The sequence below is a fragment of the Drosophila simulans genome, chromosome 2L, assembly GCF_016746395.2.
Source record: "Drosophila simulans strain w501 chromosome 2L, Prin_Dsim_3.1, whole genome shotgun sequence".
Lineage (NCBI taxonomy): Eukaryota > Metazoa > Arthropoda > Insecta > Diptera > Drosophilidae > Drosophila > Drosophila simulans.
Genome location: NC_052520.2, coordinates 9,521,501 through 9,547,842, shown reverse-complemented (window position 1 = coordinate 9,547,842; position 26,342 = coordinate 9,521,501). Strand labels below are relative to the sequence as shown.

Below are 26,342 nucleotides of genomic sequence, written 5' to 3'. Positions count from 1 at the left end.
TAAAAAGTGGTTTCGAAAGCATAAGCCAGAAAATGCTCTGTCTTCCAAATGTGAGTGAAAATTGAAATAAATATTTTACTTTTATACTAAACTTTGGTATTTTCATATTGCGGTGAAAGGCTTATCATTAGACATATTAAGACAGTTATAGTTAGTTTGTTTGCTTATTTATTAGACCGCTTTATGATTCTGTGCTTGACAGCTTGATTACTAAGCCAAAGAATCTCTGTTTTTACAAACTTTTAATAAATTTCACACGAAATGTATAGCAATTGGATAACATTAAAAATAAGTATTCAAAGCTAAGATACCCTTTCGAAGGGAGTAAACATAAAGCCACTGAATAAATAACGTGGCCATAAACGCACGAGGGGAAGTCTGGGGACCCGGGGTCGGAGGAATGTGGAAAAAATGTTGTTCAAAAAGTTGTGAAAAATTGCAGCACTTGCAATGAAAGAAAGTTTTAAGCGCCCAGCGAAAGGATTTGGCTCAGGAGCAGGCCAGAAGGATGTGGGGTGGCTAAATAATGGAGCAGCGCAAAAAATAATAAACTCATAAATAGCATGACAAGTGTGTGGATGCGAGTACAAATTGGCCAGCCATCTGTGGACCAGCGAAGACCCGGAGAAGCCCCTCGACAGATGAAAGATTTACTGGACAAGCGGCGATGGCAAACGCGAAGAATTGCAGCAAAAAGTAGATAGCCACACCCACCATGCGGATTTTCCCGCTCGAACTCCCCCACTCCGCGCCGGAGTTTAATCAGCGCGGACATTGCAAATTGCTGCCGGATCTCCGGATCTCCACTGCAGACATTGTTTTAATTTGCAATCTCCGCCCCTTCGCGCCCCTCTTTTGGCAGCAAATGTCAAAGTTTTACACAAACCAGTTTCAGTTTAATTCAGCTGCTTTGGCTTATTTTGATTTTACTCTATTTTGGCCCAGTCTGTTTATTTCTACATGAATGCAGAGGCAGTTTCCGGGCCGGAGTCACAGCCACGACCCCGGAACTTTTTGTGCGGCTTTCTTTTTTGCGGTTGGCTTGCCTTTTCTTATAGTTTTTGACAATCGCAAAACTTTTGCAACTCGGAACGTGTTGCTCTTGCGCCGAAAGTTTTTTAATGAATGTGTAGCTGAATCTATATATATATGTATAGGTATTGCTCCTTGTCGCTGTTTCCATTTTGGCATTTCAATTAAAAGCCCATAAAGTTGAAGGGTCGCTAATTATGGGCAAAGGACTGAGGAGCTATTAAAATTATGTCCTTTAAAAAGTCAGTTGTCAATATACTACTACCCTGTGATAAATAGAGGAAGGAAGCAACGGATAGTAAATAGTCTTGAGTTAGTATTGATATCATCATACAGTACAGAATGTTGTCGAAAAAAACAAACTTTCAACTAGTTTGTATTTTTGAGGGTAAAGACAAGTTTACCAGAAAGCCGCTGGCAAAATTACCGAGGAAACCCTTAGTAGTTACAATATTGCAGAAGTGTGTAAATTCAATTTCTAGCCCGGGGCAACAGATGCGAGCTTATTTAAATATTTGTCCTGATGAGCGTGACATGTGCCCAGGTTCAATAATCTCGCACGAGGAGTGCTAAATTGTGCCAGCAGGCCAATTTCTCGCATTCCAGCTCAATTGGCGCCAGCTCCGGATGAAATTGTTATTCCTTATTGCAGCCGGAACCATCGGAGACAATTGCTACAAGGCAAACATACTTGCCTTGGGACAGTTATGAGCCATTTATGTCCGATACGTGGGCCATAAATATAAACTATCAGTCGGGAATGCTGCCGTATTGGACGCACCCACTCCAAGTACAGAGAGAAAAAGTTCCCTGAAAGTAACTATTTTCCAATAATTAGTTTGAAATTAATGAATGATACGGCTACCCGCCTTTTATTTTATAATGAGTTGGAATACAAAAAAAATAAGATGTACCTTCTCATTTTTTCAATGTATAATTAGAACTGGACACTTCAACTTAGGCCGGCGTACTTAAGGCAACATGAGACCCTTGCCCACATAACATTCACTGTGCCTACTAATCAAGTTATAAATTATTTGGCATTTGCATATCCATCAAGTGCATAGTCACGAATATTTGATCAAGCAATTACCGTCGCCATAAAGACAACTCTTTTCAATTTGCCGCACTTAATCCCTCGACTAATTAAAACAAATCCCCATTGTACCTCGCCCCAACAATTGCCCGGCTCATGTGTTGCATGTTTGTGGGCGAGCATTGCGTATACGACACGTTATCGCAGCGCAGACAATGTCATGGCTGTGTGTACATGTGGCAGTATAAAACCAACCACGCTCGCAACCGTTCATAGACTATGCTTAAATATTTTCCTTTTATTAATTTTGCCAACCAAACTTGCACTGAAATTCCCAGCAGAGCGAACCAAACACCAAACAAGCTCAACAATTTGTTGTCTATTTTATGGAGGAGGCAAGTGGACTCCCTCGTCCACATGTGGCACGAGACCGGGAACGTTGTTGTTGCATTAACCGAGCTTGCTTTGATAATGAAAAATAATCATAAAAGTGAATGTGGAGTGGCATTTCCCTGCAGGGGCGGCGAACAATGGGAAATGCTGCAAAAAGTGGCACTTGCATGCCGGGATGCCGCAAACGCCGCACATCGCAGGATCACAGCCATTGTTATACGAGCGAGATTTATTGGATACCATTCAGCCTTCGCTGGACATGGTGCAGTTCTCGATGCGATGGTGGCGATATGGCCAGAAAAGACCGAAATCCGACGCGTTGCCTGCTAATATCCTCTAATCCAAATGGTCGGTCACTCTCCACAGGCAAAATGTTTTCTTGCCTACTTTTCGGATTCGATTGTCACACGCATGTAGAATATCTCATCGAGTGGGTGGATGGGTGTTTGCTTATTTGGATGGCTCTGCTGTGGTAGGACCTATTTTATTTCCTGTTTTCCTTTCGAAAATTGATGTTTTGTTACGGGTAACAACAACATGTCTCTGCCAGGCAATTGAAACGGAAATTAAAAAGTTCTTGGCTCCATCGGAAACTGGCCCACAGTTTTTCCCATTCACAGACCGTTTACATTTTTTTGCAAATATTTAATGTCCGGTTCGGGGCGCCAAAGCGTTCAATAATTTGCGGCTGGCATTTTCATTAATGCATAATCTGGGCGGGCGATATGTTAAACAGCATTAAGTGGGGATTGTTTGTGTAATGCGATGAAAGTGTTGCATAATAAACGAGTAAACAAGTGGCATGTGCCATGCGCCAGCGAACATATTTTATGTAATTAATTTAAAACATTTATCTCGCCTGGATAATGAATAATTGACTCAGTTTAGGCATTAATCTTAAATGATACCGACGCATGCATCGAAATTTGATCGCCGCACACTTCGCATTTCAGTTGACCGCAATTAGCAGCTGACCAGTCGTCCGCATCGTTCCACTCCATTTTAATTAAACAGTTTGCCTCATTTTAAGCGCACTCAAAGAAAAACCAATAATTTGTCTTCCCCATATTTCATTGCCACCCATCGCTCCCTCTCATCCATGGAAATTAAATTGGCAACGCAATGCCAATGCCCGGCTGGGACTACGGTTCCGGCACCGAATCCGGTCTCGTCCAGAGTCCGGGTCTCGAAACGACGTTAGCATTACCAATGCAAATGCATTTGGAGTCCACGAGTGGGTCCGGGGTCGCTTTTAATTGCTGCCGGAGATGGGCTCGAGTGGCGGGCGGCGGGCGAGGGCAACCATTTTATTTTAATTTTAAAATAAAATTTTCGCACATTACTCAGAAGCGGCAATTTCTTGCCACTCTGGCCATTGATGGGTGTCCACTCTACCAAAAATGGGATAAAGGTTGCCCAAAGCTGATGGGAAAGCAAACACATTGGTACGGAACGAAGCGGATTTCCTATATTTAACTTGCAATATCTATATATAAAAAAAAACATGGTTCTGTTCGCAATTATTTACAGGCAAGCAGAGTAAGTAAAGATGGTCCTTTTAAAGCGTTCCATTCAGTTTTGAATAAAAGATGTCCTCGCTGAAGAACAAATATTATTCGCAGTGTTCGGGTCGCTTTCATCACCGTTCCGATGCCTCAATGAATTTCAATATAATAAAAGTGCAGACACTCTGTCTGCCCAACACCCGCTGACCCTCTTTCACCTGAAAAAGCGTTCAATGCGAAGGGATCGGTTTCTGTTGGGCGCATTTCCGGTTTGGTTTGTTCACTGCCCCTGCAGCTATAATTAAAATTAAACCTCGTGAGTGACTGCCACATGTTTGTAGTGCAATATAATCTCATTTCGGGGCAATGGAGCAAAAGCGAATAAGAGCACAATAATAATTGTCCACCGACTGGCGGTTACCTGGCCAATTATATCGTGCTATTTGCGGATTTCAGTCAGATATACCCTGCGCAAGTTAGGGCACATCCGGCCAACGTTTTCAATGGTCTGTCTGCTGCGCTGATGATATTGTTGTGGCAATTAAAATATGCACGGGAACGCATGTTGAACGAACGCTCCTGCACTTTCTGCCGCCTGTTGACTCGCATCCCGCAGAAGTGAGCTGAAAAGCAGACTACAGAATGCGGAACGCACCACTTTCTGCGGTTTGCTATGCATATCCGGTACTCGAACATAACGAGGGCAAATTGGATTCCAGCAGATATGTGAGCTGTGAGGATATCAGCTGTGCACATACCCTACTAATACAAAAATGAACAAAAGATATTTATTTCAGTGATATTTTAAGGAGTTAAAATACTCTTGAACTGTTTTCTAGTCCAACTGTTACACTTAATATTTTCTTATCAACGGCATTGCTGAACTGCAGTTGAAAGATCTGCACGCATAGAAGCGCCAGTAGTGTGTATATATCCCATATTGCTCATCTTTCATTAGTTTATTCTATAGTTTTGGCATAATTTTTGGGGATGCAATGCCCCAAGGTGTCATTCATTGAGGGAAAACTTTTTATTACCACATTTCAGAATGGCCACAAGCGAAACTCCTTTCGCAAGCTCAACATTTTTCGGCGTGAGTGCGCTCGTGTGTGTGTGTGTGTGTGTGTGTGTGGGTGAGAGTGTTTGTTGTTTAACACTTCCGGATGCTGCAATTGTTGCTCTTGTTGTTGCGGCCATACTTGCTCAACAAAAGCTCAATGGCGCTGTAAAATGTAATCATTGTGGCGTGTAATTAGTTTTTGTGTGAGCCATATACAAGCGGAGGCAGTAGTGTGCGTGTCTGCATGCTACATGCATGTTGGTATAAATAAAATTTATTATTGCATTAACGCTGGGAGAGCCCCAGTCGCCGAACTCACCCACACACTGGCACTATGCAAATGTAAGCACATTTGGTCAACACCGGGTGAGTTTTCGGTGGTTGGGGGCGTACATTTAATTGGGTATCGGGTGGCAAACGAGGGCAGTTGTATAGTTTGCTCAAAAGGGAAATACATCTCATAACAGTTCGTATGATATCTCATATCAAGAAGCAGCCAATACAGCTAGCTGTATCGCATATTCCATACAACCCTTTCCTTTCGATAGAAACTTCCCTCGTTCGCGCGTTCTGCATTAACTGCATTGACCGCTCACCACATGTCGTATTAGTAATAATAATTTACACATTTCTGTTCTCGTTCTTGCTGCTGCTGCTGTTGTTGTTGGTGCTCAATCAATAGTCACTTTTGAATGCGAGTTGTGCGTGTGTCGGTGTGCTTTGATTGGCGGTTGTTTAGGCCACCACCACCGCACCCCCCTTTGGCCAATTGATTTGTTGGCCTCTTTGCTGTCGCCACTCGAAGCGATGCCCCCTGGGTGCCGGAAATGCCACGCAATTTGTTTGTTCGCACTCAAGCCGCAAACATTGTGAAATTAACTTGTTAGCCATGTGCCAGGCTGGGCCAAAACGGCAGGGGGTGTCAGGTTGTCAGGGGGGGAGAAGGGGTCAGCAAGGGGCGGTCAAGCAGCGGGCGTGGTTGCCGTGGTAATTGACATTCGGTTGCTAATGGGATGGTTCGAAAATAGCGGTAATTGGTTTGCATTTACTAAATCATCAGTCGGCAAGGACAAACCATAAATTTAAGTTGAACCCCAAATCGAATATCTACACGTATAATTGGTATCATTTTATTGTGGCTAATGAGTAGCCGTAAGTTGAGTTCGAATTTCAACGTAGTAGCTTGTTAACCTTAAGTTCCTTGTGTCACATGCCTATCGGCCTACAACTCATTTTATAAATAAATTTTGAAGTGTCGGTATCACATAAAGAACTGTTTAGCAATGTCAAATTTAAAGAACATTAAAAATCGATCCAAATTTTACGATCAACAGGATGAAAAGAGAACCCACAAGCGGCGCAGGAAGGTTGCTGCCCGATTGGATGCAAAACCAATCCAGGACGAGCCCGTAACGTCGAGTGGGGAAGGACTATATCCTCGGATCAGCCGTATGGTACGTCGGATGAGCTCTACGCTCTGGTCACGACTTTGGGGTATATCCAATCAATCCACTGCTTCTGCCCGCCAGATGACACATCCGAACGAGCCAAGCAACCTGCACCCGCCGAGGATGGATTCGCGGCAGATCCCTCCGTGGCAGGCCAGCCCTACAGCCTATTTAGGATATCGTTTCCGATTGGGGAGATAGATATAGAGTCCGCTTTGTGTTAATAGAAGTGGGACAGCTGAAATCAAAGTTTGCGCCGGTCGATATTCGCCGGATCGGCTCTCTGGCGGAAACACTTTGGACCTCCTATTACCGCCCACCTCGTTTTCCTATTGCAGCCCGCACCATGACGACACTAAGTGGCATTCAAGTTGCATCCAATCCGTACCGTACCCCGTCCTCTGTCTTTCTGGTGTCCGCTTGCCTGGCTTGTGGTTTGAGTTTAAAGTTTAAGTGGCGCAAAATCAGCGCTCATGCAGTGGAAGAAATTGTGCAAGTTTTCAGCTAACGAATATAAAGTACCAAATTATAACTTGTAATGTATTTTCTAGAAATATTTTGTACTACTAATTTTTAAGTATATAAAATCCACAAACAAATCTTGTAGTATATGTAAAAATTACAGTTATTTTTTCTTTGTATAAAATGTAGAGGGAACTTTAAAATCAAAATATAGTAATGACTATGTCACGTACTCACTTCTCTTCATCAAGTTTTTTGCAAGTGTAGAGGAAAGTGGTGCACAAAGTGTAACAAGCCACGACATCCAGATCCCGATCCCCGCTGCCCCCTTGGCTGCTCATGGATGGAACGACTTCATTTGCAACATCAATCGCAACCTCATCAAGTTGTCTGCTGGCAGCCGCACTCATTACGGCGATGGCAACTGAAGCGACTGGCTGCGTTTAATAAAGCCGAGGCATGCCCGACTTGGAATGGTAACGGGCATTAGCCTGGGCCCCGGGGCGGCTGGGTTTAATTAGCTTTAATGGCTTAATGCGGGCCATCGCCGTTTGGGCCAGGTCCTGGTCATAACGGACAGGAGGCGACACAGGCCACAGGCCGCAACCCATCCCATCCCGTTGCTAAGTTGTTTTCGATTTGCCACCTCCACGATGGCCCAGAGCAAAGTGCAGAAAGCCCCAGGAGTGCCACTCGAGTATTAATGGCTGCCTACCGCCCTGTGACACTTTAAAGCAATTTTCCTGCCAAACAAATTTCCGGTGAAGCGCACAAGTTACCCGGCCCGACTATTTATTTGCCCCCAATTGCGAGGAACTCTGCTCCGGAGGAGACCCATTCACACGTAGCACACAACTCCTTTTTCTCGTCCTGCAACGAAACTTTGGCTCATAACTTCGCATTGAGGAAGATGCATATGCAACACGTTCATGCCATTCCCAGCTGCAATGACTCAGGTACCCGGTAACCAGATCCCAGTTTTCAGTGTCTTTAAATCTGGATGTGCTCCTCTGTATTCAAGAGCCAGTGCCTGAAGAAAGTTAAATGTCGGACAACTGCATATTAATACAAATATATTAAAAAAAATTTTAAAAACTTGTCTTTTTTATATGCAATTGTTTCAAAACATCATTGGGGCAACTTTACAACATTTAGCAAATTCTGATAATATTGTAGGGCATGGAAGGGTATACACTGTGTCCTATCTTCCATTCCCATTCATGCACAATATAAGTTTCTACTTTTTCTTGACTGTTCGACTTTTGCAGCAAGCACGGAATGCTATGGGACATTCAAAGTGAACTACTGCAAAGTAAAAACATGTCTTAGGATGAGGAATGAACTCGGAATGGGTTCGATGCAAACGACGAAGGAATGTAAAGTTAATTGAAAAGTATTGTTTGCTTTTTCTCTGTCATACCATTTCCATGACACTTCTTTTAACCAGATGGAAACGAATGTTGCTGAGCCATCGCTGTCAATCAATTTTCAGAATACTTACCTAACTTCCTTATTAAATAATCGAAAAATAATTCATTCCATTCGGGAAAGCTTCATAAAACTAGCGTTTAATTCTTTTACATTATGACTCACTATCTTATTGACTGATTTACAGAGTATACATAAAGTTTACATTAAAGATGACACAAGTCCTTCTTACTTAATGACCATTGCTCTTGAGGGGATTCGATAACCTTTGATAAGCCTAAATAATTTATACCAAGCTTAATGATATGTGTTGCAAGTCGATGAGGTGATTAACAACGATAAAATGATCCCTAAGGGCTTTGTCGAAAGACCATACAGAGCGAAGCCTTCGTTTTGCTTAGCAAATTAGAACGTACAATAAGCAAGTAATAAACATTCCTAGCTGCTTTTACAACCTACTGTCAGCGATTACGATATATTTAAATAAGTCCTATCTTTGTGGCCGTCCCTGTGTTTCCTATCTTGCTATCACGAACAAACTTATCTACAACTAATTAACAATACATGCATAATTTATTAACTTTTCATTATGAGAATCTAGAACAGAGAGGCAGCACCCACGCAATAATTTGTAAAAAAATATAGAATTGTGCAGTACGAAAACGACTGATAAATGGAACAGGAAATTTCCATGGAAATACAGCGAGCAGTGGATTCGAGATTAGTTTTGTTTCAGAATAACTATACATTTAGCTCTATAAGTCTATGAGTATTATTCGGGCTCTTCTTCGTATGTTGGATCATGGGACTCAGCTAAGAATTTTGGAGTGTGGCTTTTCCCTGCCATTTTTGCTGATCAGTGCATTGCGTCCTATAAAAATGTAAAATGTTATAGCTATTGTTTAACATTGATTCAATTTTAACGCACCTTCACTTTCCGTTGTACTGGTCACGCCCATCAGTTTAAGATTATGAAGCAGGGCGCCCAAGTTAGAGCGATCGTCCAGGTATTTGCTTTCCAAGCGAACCATTCCGAGCTTCTTTGACTTCGTCTGTGTGTGCCACACCAGAATTTCGGTGCAGTTATTGCCGCGCGGCTCTATCAGATTCATTTGTAGGCCAATGCTGCGCAGAAAGAGATCCTCTTCGTAGCCGGGCTTGTACGGCATATTTACATAGGGATACTGCGCCATGTACTCCAAATTCACTGCAAAGCCGGCCATGTCAACGGGCCAGCGTCGACCGGCAACCCAGGAGTCCAGAAATGCTACAACCTTGCCCTAAAAAATCCAAAAGATTAGATTAGTAGTTTTCAAGAAAGTAAAACTGAAATGCCTAATGAAAAATAAAAAATAAAAACTGAATAATCTGTTTGATGGCACGCTATAAATCGGACCATTTCAATTTGTAACACATTTTAGTTAAAATTTTATAATCAATTCAGTTTTGACCCCATTGTTAGTATCAGTGGGTAGTGGGTAATTAATAATCTTACTTTGCGTACAACTGGCCCGCTGACGCCATAATCAGCAATAAGACCTACAGGAAACATGGAAACCCGTTGTGTTTTCCGGATTTCAGAGAACAAACGCAGATCGTAGGTGTTGTCGTCGTCTCCGAAGTAAAGTATTCCGTTGGTGAAATTATGCTGCCGTATCCACTGCAAGGCTGCCCTCCGATTTGCCACACCTCGCGGCGCTGGCTTTTCATTCCGGAATTTGCTGGGCATCGGGCTGACCATGTGGGTAAAGGGCATACCTGTAAATAACAATGGTTAATTACTCAAATTGAATCTCTTAATAATATTAATCATATTTACCAAATCGATAGAGCAGCGTGTCCATAAAGTCATTGCATTTCTCCTGATCATCGGCCACCAGCCAGTGCAATCGCGGAACATGGAGCAGCGTGTGCGCCAGACGGGTTAGTTCTGGGATCTGCTCGCGCCGCGGATACGTTGGAGTAACAAAGTATATCACGGGCAACTGGCCGTAATCAGATTGGGGCTTATCCTGCATGAACTGACGGCGATCCTCGTAACTCTCGCTGCAAATGTGAACGGTTTCGTTCAATGGCCGGAAATTCATACTATCTGTGGGTGAGCAAAGCAAGAGTAATGATGTTACAGTGGGTCAATTACTTATGAAATTCCACCGCCTGGTGTCGTGGATTTGATGAATTAATCACAATTCTCAATTACTAAAATAGCCCAACTCATTGACCTCTGGCCCCCAGAAGCAGCCAGCCATAACTACGTGACGTAGTGCAGAGATCACAATCTGACGCTTCAAAGTGATGAAAAATAATCTGTGCGGTGTGTCTTAATTTCGTAAAATGTGCTAATCAGATTTTCTTAAGAGCTTCGCAACGAAAAGTTTGCTGTAGCCGGCCTGAAATTGTTTGGATAACTATTTAAACAAACCAAATAGCTTAAGAGCCTACAAATGTTTGTTCTATGCACACATTTCAAAGATCATACGATCGAAAATAATGGAGGTTATTACCTAATGGGTTAATACGTGCTAGAAATCTTTCGCCTCCTATCAAGCTATATAGTGTTCGGATCGATTGTGTGTTCGAATGCTATTAGAGCACCTTATCATTTATCCAGAACGGAAAGTGAAAAGCACGCAATTGGGGCAATTTTTGGGGGGAACGAATACCCATTACCGATTTATATGACTGATAACCGGAAATACCAGACAGGACCCCAAAAGCCGCATTGGTAATATAAAGGGGCTGGCGAAAGTATTCCCTAATAAGTTATTTAGTATTGACAAAGCAAATATAAACCAAGCCCCTTCAATCGAAATGCTCCAAACAAAGGCGGCGGGTTCAACCATCCCCAATCGGAAACCTAATGGTTTTCGGGTATTCCAGATGACAAACACTATTAAGACTCGTTGATATAAAAAACGATAGTGGCGGGGCTAGCTGCCCCAGTACATCAGATAGCACAGGTACTTTTTGATGGGGTGCGACACCAATTTGGCCATAATCACAACCTCACATACGTGTCTACGATTGATTGTTGCCATATCTATGTAGATGATGGAGAACCGTGACCGCAGCCTGATTACAGTCAATTGAGAATTCCCCAGACACCTGATCTACGGCTAGCTAGTGTGAGTCAGAAATTGTTTTACGGCCCGCCCTTATCATTCATTCACTCTTTTGGCTGTACACTCAAAACAAGGAAACAAAAACTATAGCTATAACTATAGCTTACATTTTAAAAATACATTCTTAGAATAAATTGAAAACTTGAGTAGAAGGTGCATCGTGTGCCACCACCGGTATAAGTTTTTATCAGGTATATAATCAACTAATTAAATAATTAGACACAATACTATCTACCCCAATATGTATACATACATACAACAAATATTTGGTTGCGTCTTATCTATGAAGCGACTTTTGTATCCCATGAACTTATTTTATGAATGTAGCTACATGTAGAGCAACTTTTGTTTGTCAATCTCAGGTTGCAAGCCAAAGTGATTTTAAAAAGAAAGAAGCTCGTTTTATTTACCTGGCGATACACTTATCTTCCCTTGCAGATTGCAGGCCACAAGCCAATATAATTGAACTAAAATATTTATTGGACATGTGTTTTAGATTCTGCTGAATTGCCTTTCACGCCATGCATTTCAAATTACCGTGGATATATGGCTGCAATTCGCAGATTGTAAATATTTGTGTAGACAATTCGATGGCAACTTGCTACGGTAGCATGCTTAAAGGTGCACATTCAAATGTGCAATTTGAGCAACAATACCAGGTAAAAAAAAAGTGTGGGGGGGGGGGGGGGGGGGGGACATATAGCACTCGACACGCGCAATTGAAAAGATACTGAAATCGACTCGAAACAGATGAGCTGAATTTGTATTGCACGGGAGCTAGGCGAATTATAAATATATTCATTTTTTCAGATTCGCCACAATATGGTACAACAAAAGCGACTGCCAGACCTACAGACCCCCTGTTCCCCTAGTTATAAAAGATGTTGATAAGATTCTGGCGATGTGTGAATTATACACATGAAATGAGAGGCAAAAAACTGCTAAAAGCTGTTTTCTATGCGCAATCTAGAATCTAGGAATTTGTGGGGAAATGTGTAATTAGACAATTGGTGCCACTCAAATCGCGCACTTGATTTGGAGTTTCTTGACTAAATCAACCGCAGATCACATGTTCGTAGATGAAGATAGATTCATTATTATTTTGTTGTTTTTTTGTTCGGCCCGATCATTGATCGCAAACTTGAATGGTAACCTTATTGCATGTTAGCCTTGAATCTAGATTGCCGTATTTTCGTTCTGCAAGTCCAGCTGTTTTTCGGGAACTTTATTAGCCAATAAACCGTGAATAAATAACTAAAACAAATCTGTTACCAAAAATCGAAAAGGTTTGTCTGAATAGAGTAAATCAGTAGGTTTAGATTGGTCAAAACAGATTAACCCTTTTATGGGCCATTCAATGAAAATGCCAAGTAAACTAGAAAATTTGACCTTGTTCCGGCTTTTGCTCATTGCAATAAAAAACGGCCAACAGGCGAATCGATGTAATTGCCGCTGCATGTGCGGGTGGGTGGCTACTTCCATATATATATATATATATATGTACATCGCGTTTGGCGAAGACAATAGTTACCAAATAGATCCAATTACGGTTAAATAATAAAAAAGCAACCTGACTAACCAGTACCCAAAGTCGCAACGGGAACAGCGACGAGCCGACGCGTTTCACGCGATAATTACCGCATCCAATAACTCTCAGAAGTGAAGTGGTGCTATCACACCGACTTATGTATGTATGTATAATGCTTCGATTTCATGTGACTAATATAAATAATAAATAATCTTTTTTTGGAAACTATAGTTTTTTTTAGTCGGTACTTCCAATCAGTTAGCAAAACGTTTTGACTGCTCAAATGTTCTTAGGTCTTATTCAAAACAGTAAATCTGTCTTCCTTTCTTTAAAAAAAAATAGCATAAATAAAGACATTTTTAAGTTTAGTACCCACTTATTTTGCACCTTAGGTAAACAAACGTAGGGCGCGCACTAAAGTCCCCCACAAAACGTAGGGTGAACTAGGCTTTGATTGGCAGTGGGCCAAAATGAAAAGTGAAAGTGCTGGCAGAGCGGCCAATTCACTTTCGGCCAGCAGTCGTGAAAGAGCGCCAACTGCATTGCCCCCTCCTATGGGATGGAACTTTAGAGTAGCAGCGTGACTCACGGATTCTGGGATTGAAACGATGCCTTTTTCGGAATTGCATTTGCATGGTCGTTTGCTCTTCTGTCTTGAAATTCCATTCATATTCGTCGATTTCTTGCATTCTATGACTAAGATTCCCCGGGAACTCCTCTTCACCTGGATTCCGGTCATCCCCCTCGTGCTTGTCAGGTCGAGTATATCTCAAGAGCCAGTCTGGCGGGCGGGATTCCATTACTGGGATCCGCTGCTTACCTAATCCATGGTGAGATCCGTCCTCCGAGTCCTCGGAGCCACCGCCCAGTCCCAAGGCGAGGCGAGTGTCCCCGCTGAGGGTGAGGTAGCAGAAGGCGACGAGGAACAGTGCCCCGCCCAGCAGGGGCAGTAGGCAGCGCCTCCTGGCCACGCCGCCCTTCCTGACCATAGGATGTGGTGGATGGGTGGCGGTGGTGTTGGTGGTGCAGCTGCGTGAATGGCTCTGGTGGTGCCGCCGCTCGATGTCCTCGTTATCCTCGTCGGAAGTCTGCGGCTCGAGTGCCTGGTAGTGGGCACTAGACATTTTTTGAAATATTTTGGGATTCGATGGTGTAGGCGCTTTCAGCTGGGGTGGTGGTGGTGGCGCTGGTTGTGGTGTTGGTGGACGCGGTGGAGCTGCCCCGGCATTCCCCGTCCATTTGTGGTGAGCCGGGCGTACCTCCTGGATTTCGCAATCTTATTATACAACTTTCTGCGACCACCCGAAAATTATGCAAATTGCCCCGACATCTCTGCACTTTGGGTGCTCGCCGTGCTCCGATTTATTTCCGTGCGCGCTGGTTGCTATAAAAAACCATCAAATGGCGAACTTTTGGCCGCAGCACTGCCGCGAATTACGAAGCGGAAGCACTCAAAACAGGACGTCACACTCAAAAATCACAGAAAATATTGCTTATTTCTGACCGACACCCGCGCGCGTCTCTCTCTCACTCTCACGCTCTATCTTATTGTTTTCCACAGCGCTGCGGCTTCACGATGTGTTGTTGTCACCGAGAGTCTGACACTACTGAAAAAAAAACACTACTGAAAAATCGGGCAATTTTCGTTCCCACCACCAACACAGCTGGCGCAGGGTTGCATTCGGTTTGTGTCTCCACTAGGCCAAGTATCGATTGTGCATCCAAGCCTAACGGTTTTTTTTTTCAAATGTTTAAATTTATCAAAATATTTTTATTATTAAAATTAACCACTTTGTTTTTTTTGTTTCCTATTTATTTTTGTTCTTTAACTTTATGACAAGAATCAACTTGGCAATGCATTTTTTCGATATGCTGTCAAACATATTTTTGGACAAACTTAAATATTTTGATATTTTTGATCGCAAGAAGTGCGATCCTTACCTTACCTTACCTTACCTTACCTTTACCTTATTTTCATTTTCAAATGAGTTTACATTTATTTATTTAATTTTTTAAAAATGCCTTGTGACATTCTTCAGTTTAATAATGGATTTAGAGAAATATAAAATTTGTTTTTGAATTTCGTTGTCAATATACATATCTTAAAATATATTTTTTGAGAATTCTCATATTATCTATGACAGATAGAAAGAGCCTTCTCGAAGTGAAAATTTTAAAATTAGTTTTAATCTGGTGGGTTTTAATTCTGAAATGGCCATTTTGATCACGCACCTCATATGCCTTTGGAGTATACAAATTTGTTGCCGTATCTTATCTAATCGGCAGTTACTCGGTTTTAATCGTTATTACTTAACCGTAATGAGGTTTGTCTGCTTGTTGGCTACTGATATTTGACTTGGCTTCCATTTCACAACTTTATTTGCAATTCCTAGATCCCACCTCACCCTTCAGAATTTTGCGAAACAATTTGATCGGTTACAAACGGCGAGTGTGTAATACATTTATTGTTTAGCGTATTCTCTTGGACAACTGGCTACAATTGCGTTTTTTAATGTTGTTTTTCATACAAAAATGAACAATCTTTGTGTGATTTATTGATTTTGTTAACAAAGCAAAGTTTACGATTAAAAGCCACTTAGTTTCTCACGTTTGTTGCTGTTCCAGCTGCTGCCACTGCTGACCTTCACCTTGCGAACTGCACTGCAGCTCTAAGGGATTCTGGACAAGGCGGAGCAGGCGGAATGGAGCAAAACCCTGCACTTATGGAATTAATTAATTAACTAAATGTTATGAAGAGAACTCATAGGTGGATTAGGGGGACGGCCAGACGTCTATGCGCTGCCCACTTAGATGTTGGCCTTGATGACATCCTCCAGGCGCTTGGCGTTGGCTCCGGCGAACTCTTCGACCTTGACGCCGTTCTTGAGGAACACGAAGGTGGGCATGCTGGAGATGTTGTATTCCATTGCAATGTCTTCGCACTCGTCCACATCGACCTGTAGGAGAAGCGCATTTAGTAAGGATTTCCATTAAGTGTTTAACAAAGGGCTTACCTTCAGGACGACGACGTTGTCGGCGTACTGCGTGGAGAGCTCAGCCAGTTTGGGCGAGATCATCTTGCAGGGTCCGCACCAAGTGGCGAAGAAGTCCAGCACCACCAGCTTGCCGGATGCCTTGGTCAGCTGTCCATCGAGATCAGCCTGCAAATAAAAATGTTAATTAGTACTATCTCTGAGTGATATTATTATACATTAGCGCTAATAATTTCCCACTCCAGAGACATGTTTCGTATTTTTCCCTTTGGCAGGTGGTGGTCATGTTTTCAAACTTTATGATTTCGGATTGTGGATCATTGATCCGGTGCTATTGTAAATGTACATGTTGTTGGGGAGGCCCCACTATTATCTCGCGCGATAAGGCTGTTCTCTGCTAACACAACGTTGTCAGACATCCCCAAAGTTGCCAAGCTGTAATCAGCCCCAATAATCGTCGATTAACGGGTTCAATATGTATGTGTGCTTCATAAACTTGTGAAATCGGGTCAATTTCATTTCAGTTTCTGTATTGCACCCACTGGGCAGCAAATCAATATTTAAAGAATTTCCAAATTATATGTATGCCGAAAGGTGTGGCGGTCGTGGGCAGTTCCAGCCCCTTTCGTCCACCCATTTCTCTGCCCGTGACACGTTTTCCCAATGACCTTTAATTAATTGCTGGCGATGCCAATCGCAGAACACATGCAAGCACAGAGCTCTAATGAAATTGACGATTTCAATTGGAATGGGCAACCGCTTTGGAGGAATTTGCATAAGTGTATGCCTAAGAAATTTAACTTTATACACGCTATTTTTGCTTTCACAAAACCACTTGATCTTCCCTATTGCAGATTTAAATCAGGCTGAGATCATTTCCATTGCAGATACAAATGACATGGGATGATTAATCTGGAGATGGTGATGGTACTCGATGACTATTGGCGACTATTCAATTTGAAGGTGACTCAAAACATGTATGGCTGACTCATTTTGCAAAACAATATCTGAGTAAACATAAACAACTAAAATCAGTAGTTAAATTATGTTGTAATATTGTCTTATTCAGTATGAAGAAATGCGATGATGTTTATGTGGATTCCTTAAGCACTTTTTGTTTTTTGAGCTCATTGTGGTGTGGTTTGCGGTATATATCAAACTATATACATATATAAATAAACTAATATTGTGAAATAAATTAAGAAGGAATGCTTTTACGTATTTACTTCCCCATATTTCCTGACGTAACATTTTATTCATGAAATGGAACCGGTTCTTCACCCCGCGCACTGGCGTCATTTTCTTGGCTTTGGATCGACTTGCATGGCGCGCAACTTTTGTGTGGAGAGCACACCCTGTGCTTTAGCAACTATTCGAATATTTCTAACCAAAAAAACCAGGCCTCGACCACGATAATGAATTGCAAACTCATGCCAGTCGCACACACATCCGTACATACATATGTGGATTCTATAGTACGTATATCTTGGCACTATGTCCGATTAGCTCGGCCCGGAATATTTCAATTTCAAAATTCGGTTTCCGTTGAGACTCGTTTTGCGGTCCACGGGTTGGATGATATCATTATCATTTCGCTGTGCTGCTATTCGAACTTTCTCGTCCGCTATCCGCTTTCTCGCTCGTCTAGACCGAACGTGAGTTCCTTCTATTCGCGGGCGAGCGTATGGCGAAAAGCGTACCGAATCCAATCATTCAAAGTGAGTGGGTAATTGGAATGCCGCTTCCAATGCCATATTTTCAAAGTCCGGAGCGAAAAAAAAAAACGCGTGTAACTGGAACTGAGGGGTCAAAGGGTAGCGCTATCGAGTTACCCAATAGATGACGGATGTGGTGGGTCCATAGATCCGGTTGAAGTGACTCACCTTATCTTTCACCTGGTACACCATGTTGGTTGGGAGATGTGGAGACGGAACCGGTAGAAATGTAGAAAAGTTACTTAATTACCACTCGGGCAGCTCTTTGCAGCACAGCTAAATTTTTTACCAAAATGAGCGCGTCGCAGTTGCTTTTATAGATTTTTTCTCACGCTCACGCTTCTGATGCTACTCTCTTTTAGCATATGTGTGTGTGGCGTTTGGTGAAGGTGAATTTTAAATCGATAGATCGATTGGCACATCTATGCGATAGGTTTTGCTGGCCACTATGCCATTACTTAAAATGTTAAATTTTCTTGCTGAAGATAGCGACGGTAAGGACCTACAAAAAAATCTGTTACATCTGGTTTAAGCTTGTAGTACTCTTCACTTTAGTCTGGTAATGTTATTGTGAGTTTATCGTAAGGCAACTTTGCAGTAGTTCAGTTTCTTACCGGTAGGGGGCTTTTAAAAGCAGTTAGCCAAGTATGCCGTAAATAGTTTGATTATTGACATCTAATGAGTTTTTCTTTAAATGTTTCTGCCAATTATAAAGCATCATTCGTATTAAAATACATATTATTATCTATCGATTTTAAACTACAGATCATTAAATGCGCCCTAAAAGTACTACGGTTATCGTTAGTGAGTATTTTACATTGGTGGTACCAAAATTTTTACACAGCGCGACATCTATCTCTGATTTTAAGAACCGCACCATCGTGACCGCTGAAAATTGGATATATTTGAATTGGTCGCAAAAAGAAGTTCTATTTTCGCAGTTAAATTAAATACATTTACTTTTACAAATCAACACTTTTCATAATTTATTTGCCGAGAAAAACAATTGGTAAACCGTTTAACACTACACGTACAGATGGAAATTAAGATTTCACCACTATTTTAAACACTATTTTACTATGCTTAGCTATCGACTATGAGTAATCCTCCGGTGTCCGGATTGGTTAAGTACTTTTCAATGGGTGACCGATGGGGCCAGGCCTGTAGCTGCTGCTGGGTGGTGCAAGTGGTGGTGGTGGTGATGGTGGTAGGTCAACGTGGGCGGTGGTGGTGGAGGCGGTGGGTGGCCAGGTGGCGCGGCCACTGCCGGCGCAGTGGATCCTGCGGCAGTGGCAAATCCACCTGCTACCGCCATTTGTTGCTCATAGCTGGTGTAGTGATCGTAGTAGCCGCCGTATCCGGCTTCCAGGCCATTTCCGGTTGCAGTATTCCCTGGTGCCGTAGTAGTTCCGGTGTCGAAATAGCTGACCCCATTATAGCCACTACTGCTCTCGTAGTAGTGATGTCCCGCTGTCTGATTTCCACCGAACTGTTGGTGGTTCTGCTGCTGGTGGTGGTGCTGTTGCATTTCGTACTCCGCCTTGGGACTATAGTAGTAATCGTAGTTGTCCTCCACATACGGCTGCGTCTCCACGGTGGCATTGTACTTTATGGTGGGTCCCGGTTCGGCCTTGCAGCTGATCTCCTCCTGACCGACGCCACCACCCAAATGCTTGATCTGCGAGTAGTTGATGAACTCCGGCTCCGGAGTGGCCAGTTGCGGGCTGGAATCATAGGCTACTGCTTGGCATTGGGTGTGTCCGTGCACGGGAACACCCATCGCGAAGCTGTTTCCGCTGGAGGATTGCTGGTATGCGGCCAGTTCCGAAATGCTGCAGGTGTACGGCAAACTGGGAGATTTACTAGGTGCCGCGGTGGCCGCCGCTGGAGTTGCGTGGTAGATGGGATAGTTGTAGGTGATGTGCTGGTGGTTGACCGTGAACACATTGGCTGCCGTCTCGCAGGGAGCCGATGACTCGGATCCACTTAGCGGCCAAGAGTTGGTGCCGTAGTTCGAGGATTGTGACAACTGGTGGCTCCTCGCCGTGGTGCTATCATCCAGGTAGCTGCAAGTGCAGTGGCTATAACCGGCGCACTTGCCACACGCTGATGGGGGATACAAATTGTAAAAGGAATCTTAAAATATTCTTGTTTTATAGACCTACCATTGTACTGATATATATCCAATGCGGTGTGAGCCAGAGGATTGCTGACAGCAGGACGCTTAAGGACCTTGCTGATCAAACTGTGTTGTTGCTGTTGTCAGAAAAGAATTGGTAAAGTACATCCCGGGTGAATGAATGTCTATCTAAGCTCACCTTCGCCTGCTTGACCAGACCCGCAATGACCGACTTCTTGGCGACCGATCCATTGGCGGACTTTCCACCCAGCGGCACACGACCAAATGCCCTCTTGGAAACACTGGAGTTCTTCGGATCCGGACGCAGGTGATCATGCACTCCCTTGGCCTGAAAAAAGATGGCATTGCCGGAGTGCCGCCAGAAGTGGGTGACCGGATAGCCGCAGTGACCGCGGCACGGTTTAATCTCTAGTCTACCGCCTCGACAACTTTTATTGGGACACGCCTTGCCCTCCTGCTTCCTCCGGGCCTTGTCGCAAATGGCTGGGCGGAGGTTGATCTTGGATCCGTTGGGTAGGGTGCAGTGCTGGGAGCAGACCAGGACGCCCAGGCAGCTCTTCTTCAGAATGTTCACGTTGTGGTTGTTCGTGTTGCGCATGGCCCAGCCGGAAATGTGCTTCTTGGCCTCCTCGTTGTGCAGGGAATAGATGTGCCTCACATGCCCGTCGCTCCACTCGTTGAACTCGTCGAATTCCTGGTCCGGCACATGTGGCACAATGGCATCGTTGATGTCCCACTCCCGTTTTCCCTTGCCCGCCGACGACGACGGCATGGTCATGGAGCCACCCGCCTGCTGCTGACCAGGACTTGGACCCGGATGCACCGGATGCGGACCCTGACTTTGGGGCTGGACAAACTGGGTAAGCTGAGAATGATCGGGCTGCTGTGTGAGAAGTGGCTGCGTCTTGAAGCTGTAGCCATTTCTGTAGAGGATTGCGTATAAGTTCCATTTTATATTCATAGTTAAGAAAACTTTTAAGATTTTTATATTAGTTATAGTAGCCACAGCACTGCCCTTTTGGAATCTAAGTTAAGGCAAAACTGTGAGTCACAGCATTAACTTTTAAATTGGATTTATTTACATTAAAACTCTTTACATCGAGTAAAAACTTTAAGTGATCCATTTAACTGCGACTTTATCACTAAAGCCTAAGCATCGTTTAAGGAATTGAAATCCTATCTTAATTGCGCCCTAAACTGTTTCGTAGGGGGCCATCCCAACCCAAACCAAGCCAATCAAATGAAACGTTTGCCAGGTTTATGGGCCTCATGAAACGCATGGTTATTTAGGCCCAGTTTAGAGGGCTGGTACCGTTAGCCCCAAATCTTGTGCAGCAGGTAATCCAAGCTGGCCAGAATCGTAATTCGAGCGCCAGTTGAGGAGGCGGAGATGCATATTAAACCGACACTCCGATCGTGAGTCAGCTGGGAATCGCTAGACTCGATGGAGGGCCTCAGCCGAGATTCTCCATGTGTGGGAGTTATTAGAGACTCGCTCTGCAATTAGCAATAAATTTGTCTTCCATCGACTTCGAGCCGATGGATCGATCCGCCTCGGTCACCTGAGTGTTTTTATGTGTACTTGGAAGTCAGCAGGTTGCACGGCCTCTAGCACCAAGAGCCACACACCAAATACCTGTGCTACGGATCGCCTGGTGGTCTTTGGGTTCCCCCGATTGAACCTGTTCGTGGTTAGTGGCTCGCTTTGTTTTGGGTCCGTAAATTGACTGCTCGACACTTCGGGGCGCTCGTTAGTCGGGCTTATCTGATGCTGATAGCGTCTCACTTCGTTCGAGATCTGTATTTTTGGGCCTCCTCTGTCCAGGGCTCATAATAAGTTTGTCACCTAGAAAATATGTCTCTATAAATCGAAGGGGCCGGGGGCATCTCATCATCATCGGCTCTTTGACCCTTTCACTCGAGCGCCGCTCCGCCTACGACTGCGTGTGGTCCGCCGGTTTCTCGAGATTCGAGATCCCCCTTCCGAAATCCAACATCCAAAATACGAGGCACACCCCGCGGCTCTTTGGAGCGGATTGGACTGGAGCGGAGTGCCATTAACTAAGCTGTGGAACGCGCTCAGCGTGATAATAAAGCGTTTGAAATCATTTACATTTTCCCTGACCTCCCCCGCTGCCACTTTAGCGTTTGATTTGTGGCCCATTCTTCATCCCAGATTGATCTGAGGTGTTTGGAAGCTCAACACTTACGCAGATGCTTGGGTTTAACGCGTGTCGGCACAGTTCAGATTAGCAATAATTTGAAACATTTGTACTGAGGGCTTTTTAATTCTTCGGTAGCTCTATGCCTTGAGTAATGCGAGAAAATTAATTTTAAATCCATATTCCTTTGGGTTCCATGCAGGACATTTTAGAAACTCAGTGAAACCTATTTCAATAATAACCATTATAACCATAAAAACTTATATTCTTCCTAAATTTGTGCTAGTTTTAAATTCTTGTTCAATATGCCTCTTCGAATTTAAACAAACTTATGACAAAGTATATGATTTATTTGTTGGTTAGACAATAAATGGCAATCAAAATTATAATTTCCATTTGAAAATCTCCGAAAAAGGGACTATTTACAACTTACATAACAACCATATTCCAATTGAAGCAGCTTCTTTAATCCAAGTATTAGGTGGTATAATTAAAAATATCCAATAAAACTTCAAACGCTCTTAAATAAGTTTTCCGCGATTCGAAAGCCCTGCGAACAGGCAACACTTGAGCATTGTAATCCAATTAGGCGACACTTGTACTGGGCACTTGTATCTCGCGGATAGCCGTCGCTAGTTGAAGCTCCTCGGAACGGATTGGATTGAACTGAATTGCGCACGCGACGCCGACGATGGGAAACAACCGTGAGAATGACGACCTTTTCGCTGGACCTCGAATACAACCTGCAGGGCGGGATGTGCGCGCGTATCTGGCAGATACGAAAAACAAAAGAGCAGCAGCGGCAGCAGCAGACAAAAACAAACTTCAGCGAGCGAGTAGTAGTGCCAAGTTTTGTCAACAAAGGAATGGTATTATGGCTCTGGCTCCACCTACAAAAACCAACAAAATACCCAAAAGTGGGCGGAGGAGCGGGAAAGCGGGGAAAGCGACGATACAGCGACGAGCCACCCGCATAATTTGCCAAAAAACTCCACGCAGCTGGCAGAGTGGTAAAACGTATCCGTCAGATACATTGCCTTCCAGGCAGTCTCAGTTGCTTCCAGTTCCAGTCGTCTGTTCTCGCCTCCGATTGGTCGGATAAACACGCACACATAGGCTTCCTCTCTTTCGAGAGAGAGATTTTGAAGTTCCGGCGATGGAGATGGAGGAATTTCTGTGGCGGGGGCTACATACTCGATAAGCATCACAGAAATTTAATTACTTATTATGCCGCTTATCAGTCCCCATTGTTCTGTTTAAGGATATGCCAACAAAAAGCAGTGGAAACCTTTGGCAGAGCATAGATATTCAGGGGTTTATCGTTTGGAATGTTCGCCAGATTAGGGGGATGATTAATGGACTGGGTAATGCCGATCTATGCCGCTTAATACGTATTGTACATTAAACATTCCGATAACTGAACGTGATTGCATTTTTATTTTTAGTCACTTGTATGTATAAATATTTGTACTGTTTCGCCTTAGAAAGGAACTGCAATACAGTTGAAATGGGAATCAATATTAACTATGAAATAAATATAGTTTTGAATTTGTTTTCATTAGTAAACATTTACTAAAACATTTATAATGATAACTTTGTATGTTCTTCCCCCAAAAACACCAACTTTCCTCTGGTTATTGGCCAAATAAATTATTTTTCTTAAAGCCACAACATGAGAATACACAAGTGGCAACAATATCAGGGCCAGATCAGCCAGAGGGTGAACTTTTTGGGGAGGCGGGGGCATGGCTGGGCCTAATGCTTGCTGCGTCTTTTGTTTTCACCTGATCAGCCCGCATCGCCATTTGGGCCAAAGTTACAGGGCACAAAAAATAAAATACAATTTATGCGTCCACTTGGTAGCACACACTCACAATTAACAGACCAAGAAGAGCAATTTAACAGGGAGAGGAAAAGAAATGGAGGAGCAAATAGGCGTTAAAGTGAAAATTGAAAATGCCGTTGACAGGAAATGTAAATGGTAACAAAAGTGGCAGCGACCGACCAGTGGCAACTGTTGCTGCCCCTGCTCATCCACTGTGACCCGTAATTAAAAAGGGGCAGGAGGGGATTGGGCCCCTGCAACTCTGGCCAGATATATACGGGATTGGGCCTGGAGACGCGTAACTACGCGGATGGCCTGGAAATGGCTGCTGCTGCTGCCGCTGCTGCTGTTGTCGCTTTAACGCTCCACAGCAAATGATACGGGTGACAAATACATTTACCATATACGAACCAACCAGAAAGTGGTAGAAAATGCACAACTTCACAACTAGCTAAACAGTTTACCCCAGTATCTATCTCGATCCGGCTTATCGTTCGGTTTTCTGTCTTGCAGCTGCTTGGGGTTTTCGCAATTAATTGCTTAACATTATTTTATAAGCATGGATAGTTTAATGTAGGCACACAGACACCCGGTGTGGTCCCACCTCGAAGTCATAGATCCAGAGTCACGCTGGGATCGGACCGATCTCTAATGAGCGCGTGCTCCGAGAGCGCCAAGCTCCAGCTGTTCCAAGAAGGGCCTGTCATTGGGGCATCCACGCCATTGTGTTCCAAAATATTTCCATAATTTCGTTTTTGGCGCATCAAATTAATCATCGATCTGTTAAAATAAATAAAAACTGGTGTAATGGATTTTCAAGCTTTCGACCCAAAAATATTCATAATTAATTTGCTGTACTGCACCAAGAAAAATGTTTGATGTTTATGTTAACATTTTTTCTATATTTTCTGAAATATATTATATTGGAAACAGCTCTGGGAAAAGCTTTAGTGCTTTTTAAGAAAAATCTTCTAGACATCCGTAGATATTAATGACCCCTATGGCGGACTGCACAGATACTTGATTGTTGACACATTCCACCAAATTGTTTCTTCGACTGTAGCCGAATCTCGGACCACAGTGAAGTGTGACTTTGTGGCACCCAGCAAAGACAAAGACCGAAGGCAATTTTTCCATTTACGCAATTAATTGGCCGTCACGCTGGGCGGTCCGCTAATAGACGAAGTCAGAGACCCAGAGCCTAGAGCAAAGCTCATCGGATTAATGTTTTGCCTATTGACTGATTGATATCCACTCAAATCACCCACAAAAACCAGCACAACAGCAACAATAACGTGAACAAGAGGAATTGATTTTTAAAGTTTCTCGGAAATTTTGACAAATGTCTGTGGAGCCCTCGACGTGTTAGGCCAATGCTAATGGCCCTCTTGGAGGAGTCGTGGTCTCATAAATGAGCTCGATTAGAACCCAATTACAAGGGTGGATTGCTTCGATGGCCCCAAGACAGGCCATCTTCCCGGGCGAATTACTTTTGATCGTAAAATTATGAACCATAAATTTAATTTTATGACTTCTTTCGCCTAACAGAACAATCAAAAAGCCACAAAAACCCATGGTTTGGGCCACAAAAAACAGAACAAGATATCAAAAGTAGCGAGTACAGATAGTGGTCCAATATATGGCAGGTAAGGTGGCAATATTACGCAGATCGCGAACTGTAATTTTCGCACCGGAGGTGCTTAAAGACCCTGCCATTTCCTCATCACCCAAATTACCCGAAATCGCATCGCTGCCGCAGTTGCGCTGTCCTACACTTTAATCAGCTAAATGGACTGTTGAAAATTCGGCACATTCGCGGCGTAATCAACCCGGCGCACTTGGCTCCCGACATCGTCGTCCACCGACTCCCTCCAACTTATTGTTTGCATAATGAGCTTGGGGCGGGATCCCATTCCGGGCCTAATGTGCTTTGCTCATGAGCAGCTTGATTGGGGGACGGCCCATACAGTACCGTAGTGGTATGTCAAGGAACTCGACCCTCATAATGGGGAATCGAAGATGGAATTCGTGGATACACAATTGGGGTGTATCCAAGTGCAGTTAGATGCCTCCGGCCCCTTGGCGGTTCTTCTGTTCCAAAAGTGTGTGTTGATATTGTTGATTTATAAATTAATCCTTATAAAATGTATAAGGCAATCTTGAAAAAAGCAATTGGAATAGTAAAAGTCACGCTGTTTGCAACTTAAGCCTAAAGATATTAAAAGGTGCCATAGATTACAATTTTGCAGTTACTCTTTTTTATAAGATGATTCAAAGATAGCAAATATAGGAAGTAAGATAGTAAAACTATCTTTGTCAATCGGCTCCTTTACCAATGAAATTTATCAGATATTCCAAAGATCAGCTTTTTGCCCTTCCTTTCGTCTTGACCAAACTTCTTATCTAAAGCGCATTAATTAAAAGCCAGTGCTTCTGTGTCTCTGATAACGCGATAAGATAAGCGAAGACTAACTGGGTGGCTAGATGGCCAAG

The 26,342-nt window shown here is 43.3% G+C and overlaps 4 protein-coding genes across 5 annotated transcripts; 1 reads left to right on the top strand and 3 right to left on the bottom strand.

Moving 5' to 3' along the window:
• The first annotated feature begins 6,261 nt into the window (after nt 1-6,261).
• Nucleotides 6,262-7,054, top strand: LOC27206513. Its single transcript, XM_016178584.3, has 2 exons — nt 6,262-6,480; nt 6,556-7,054. The coding sequence occupies exons 1-2, from the start codon at nt 6,310-6,312 to the stop codon at nt 6,673-6,675; spliced, it is 291 nt and encodes a 96-aa protein (XP_016024336.1). The 5' UTR covers nt 6,262-6,309; the 3' UTR covers nt 6,676-7,054.
• Nucleotides 7,055-8,472: 1,418 nt separating this feature from the next.
• LOC6731653 (galactosylgalactosylxylosylprotein 3-beta-glucuronosyltransferase S) lies at nt 8,473-14,621 on the bottom strand. 2 transcript variants are annotated; one of them, XM_016179866.3, is made up of 5 exons: nt 13,604-14,621; nt 10,184-10,456; nt 9,860-10,122; nt 9,293-9,644; nt 8,473-9,235 (listed from the first exon to the last, which is right to left on the bottom strand). In XM_016179866.3, the coding sequence occupies exons 1-5, from the start codon at nt 14,136-14,138 to the stop codon at nt 9,174-9,176; spliced, it is 1,485 nt and encodes a 494-aa protein (XP_016024334.1). In that variant the 5' UTR covers nt 14,139-14,621; the 3' UTR covers nt 8,473-9,173. The 2 variants fall into 2 exon arrangements, with proteins under 2 accessions (XP_016024334.1, XP_016024335.1); XM_016179867.3 differs by having other exon boundaries at nt 13,835-14,621.
• An 820-nt stretch (nt 14,622-15,441) lies between these two features.
• On the bottom strand, nt 15,442-18,078 carry LOC6731652 (thioredoxin-2). Its single transcript, XM_002078756.4, has 3 exons — nt 17,891-18,078; nt 16,029-16,175; nt 15,442-15,971 (listed from the first exon to the last, which is right to left on the bottom strand). The coding sequence occupies exons 1-3, from the start codon at nt 17,912-17,914 to the stop codon at nt 15,822-15,824; spliced, it is 321 nt and encodes a 106-aa protein (XP_002078792.1). The 5' UTR covers nt 17,915-18,078; the 3' UTR covers nt 15,442-15,821.
• Nucleotides 18,079-18,688: 610 nt separating this feature from the next.
• Nucleotides 18,689-23,034, bottom strand: LOC6731651 (transcription factor glial cells missing 2). The gene is made up of 4 exons (XM_016179865.3): nt 22,458-23,034; nt 20,041-20,785; nt 19,888-19,978; nt 18,689-19,828 (listed from the first exon to the last, which is right to left on the bottom strand). Exons 1-4 carry the CDS (start codon nt 22,466-22,468, stop codon nt 18,858-18,860), a joined length of 1,818 nt encoding a protein of 605 aa, XP_016024333.1. The 5' UTR covers nt 22,469-23,034; the 3' UTR covers nt 18,689-18,857.
• Nucleotides 23,035-26,342: the final 3,308 nt, after the last annotated feature.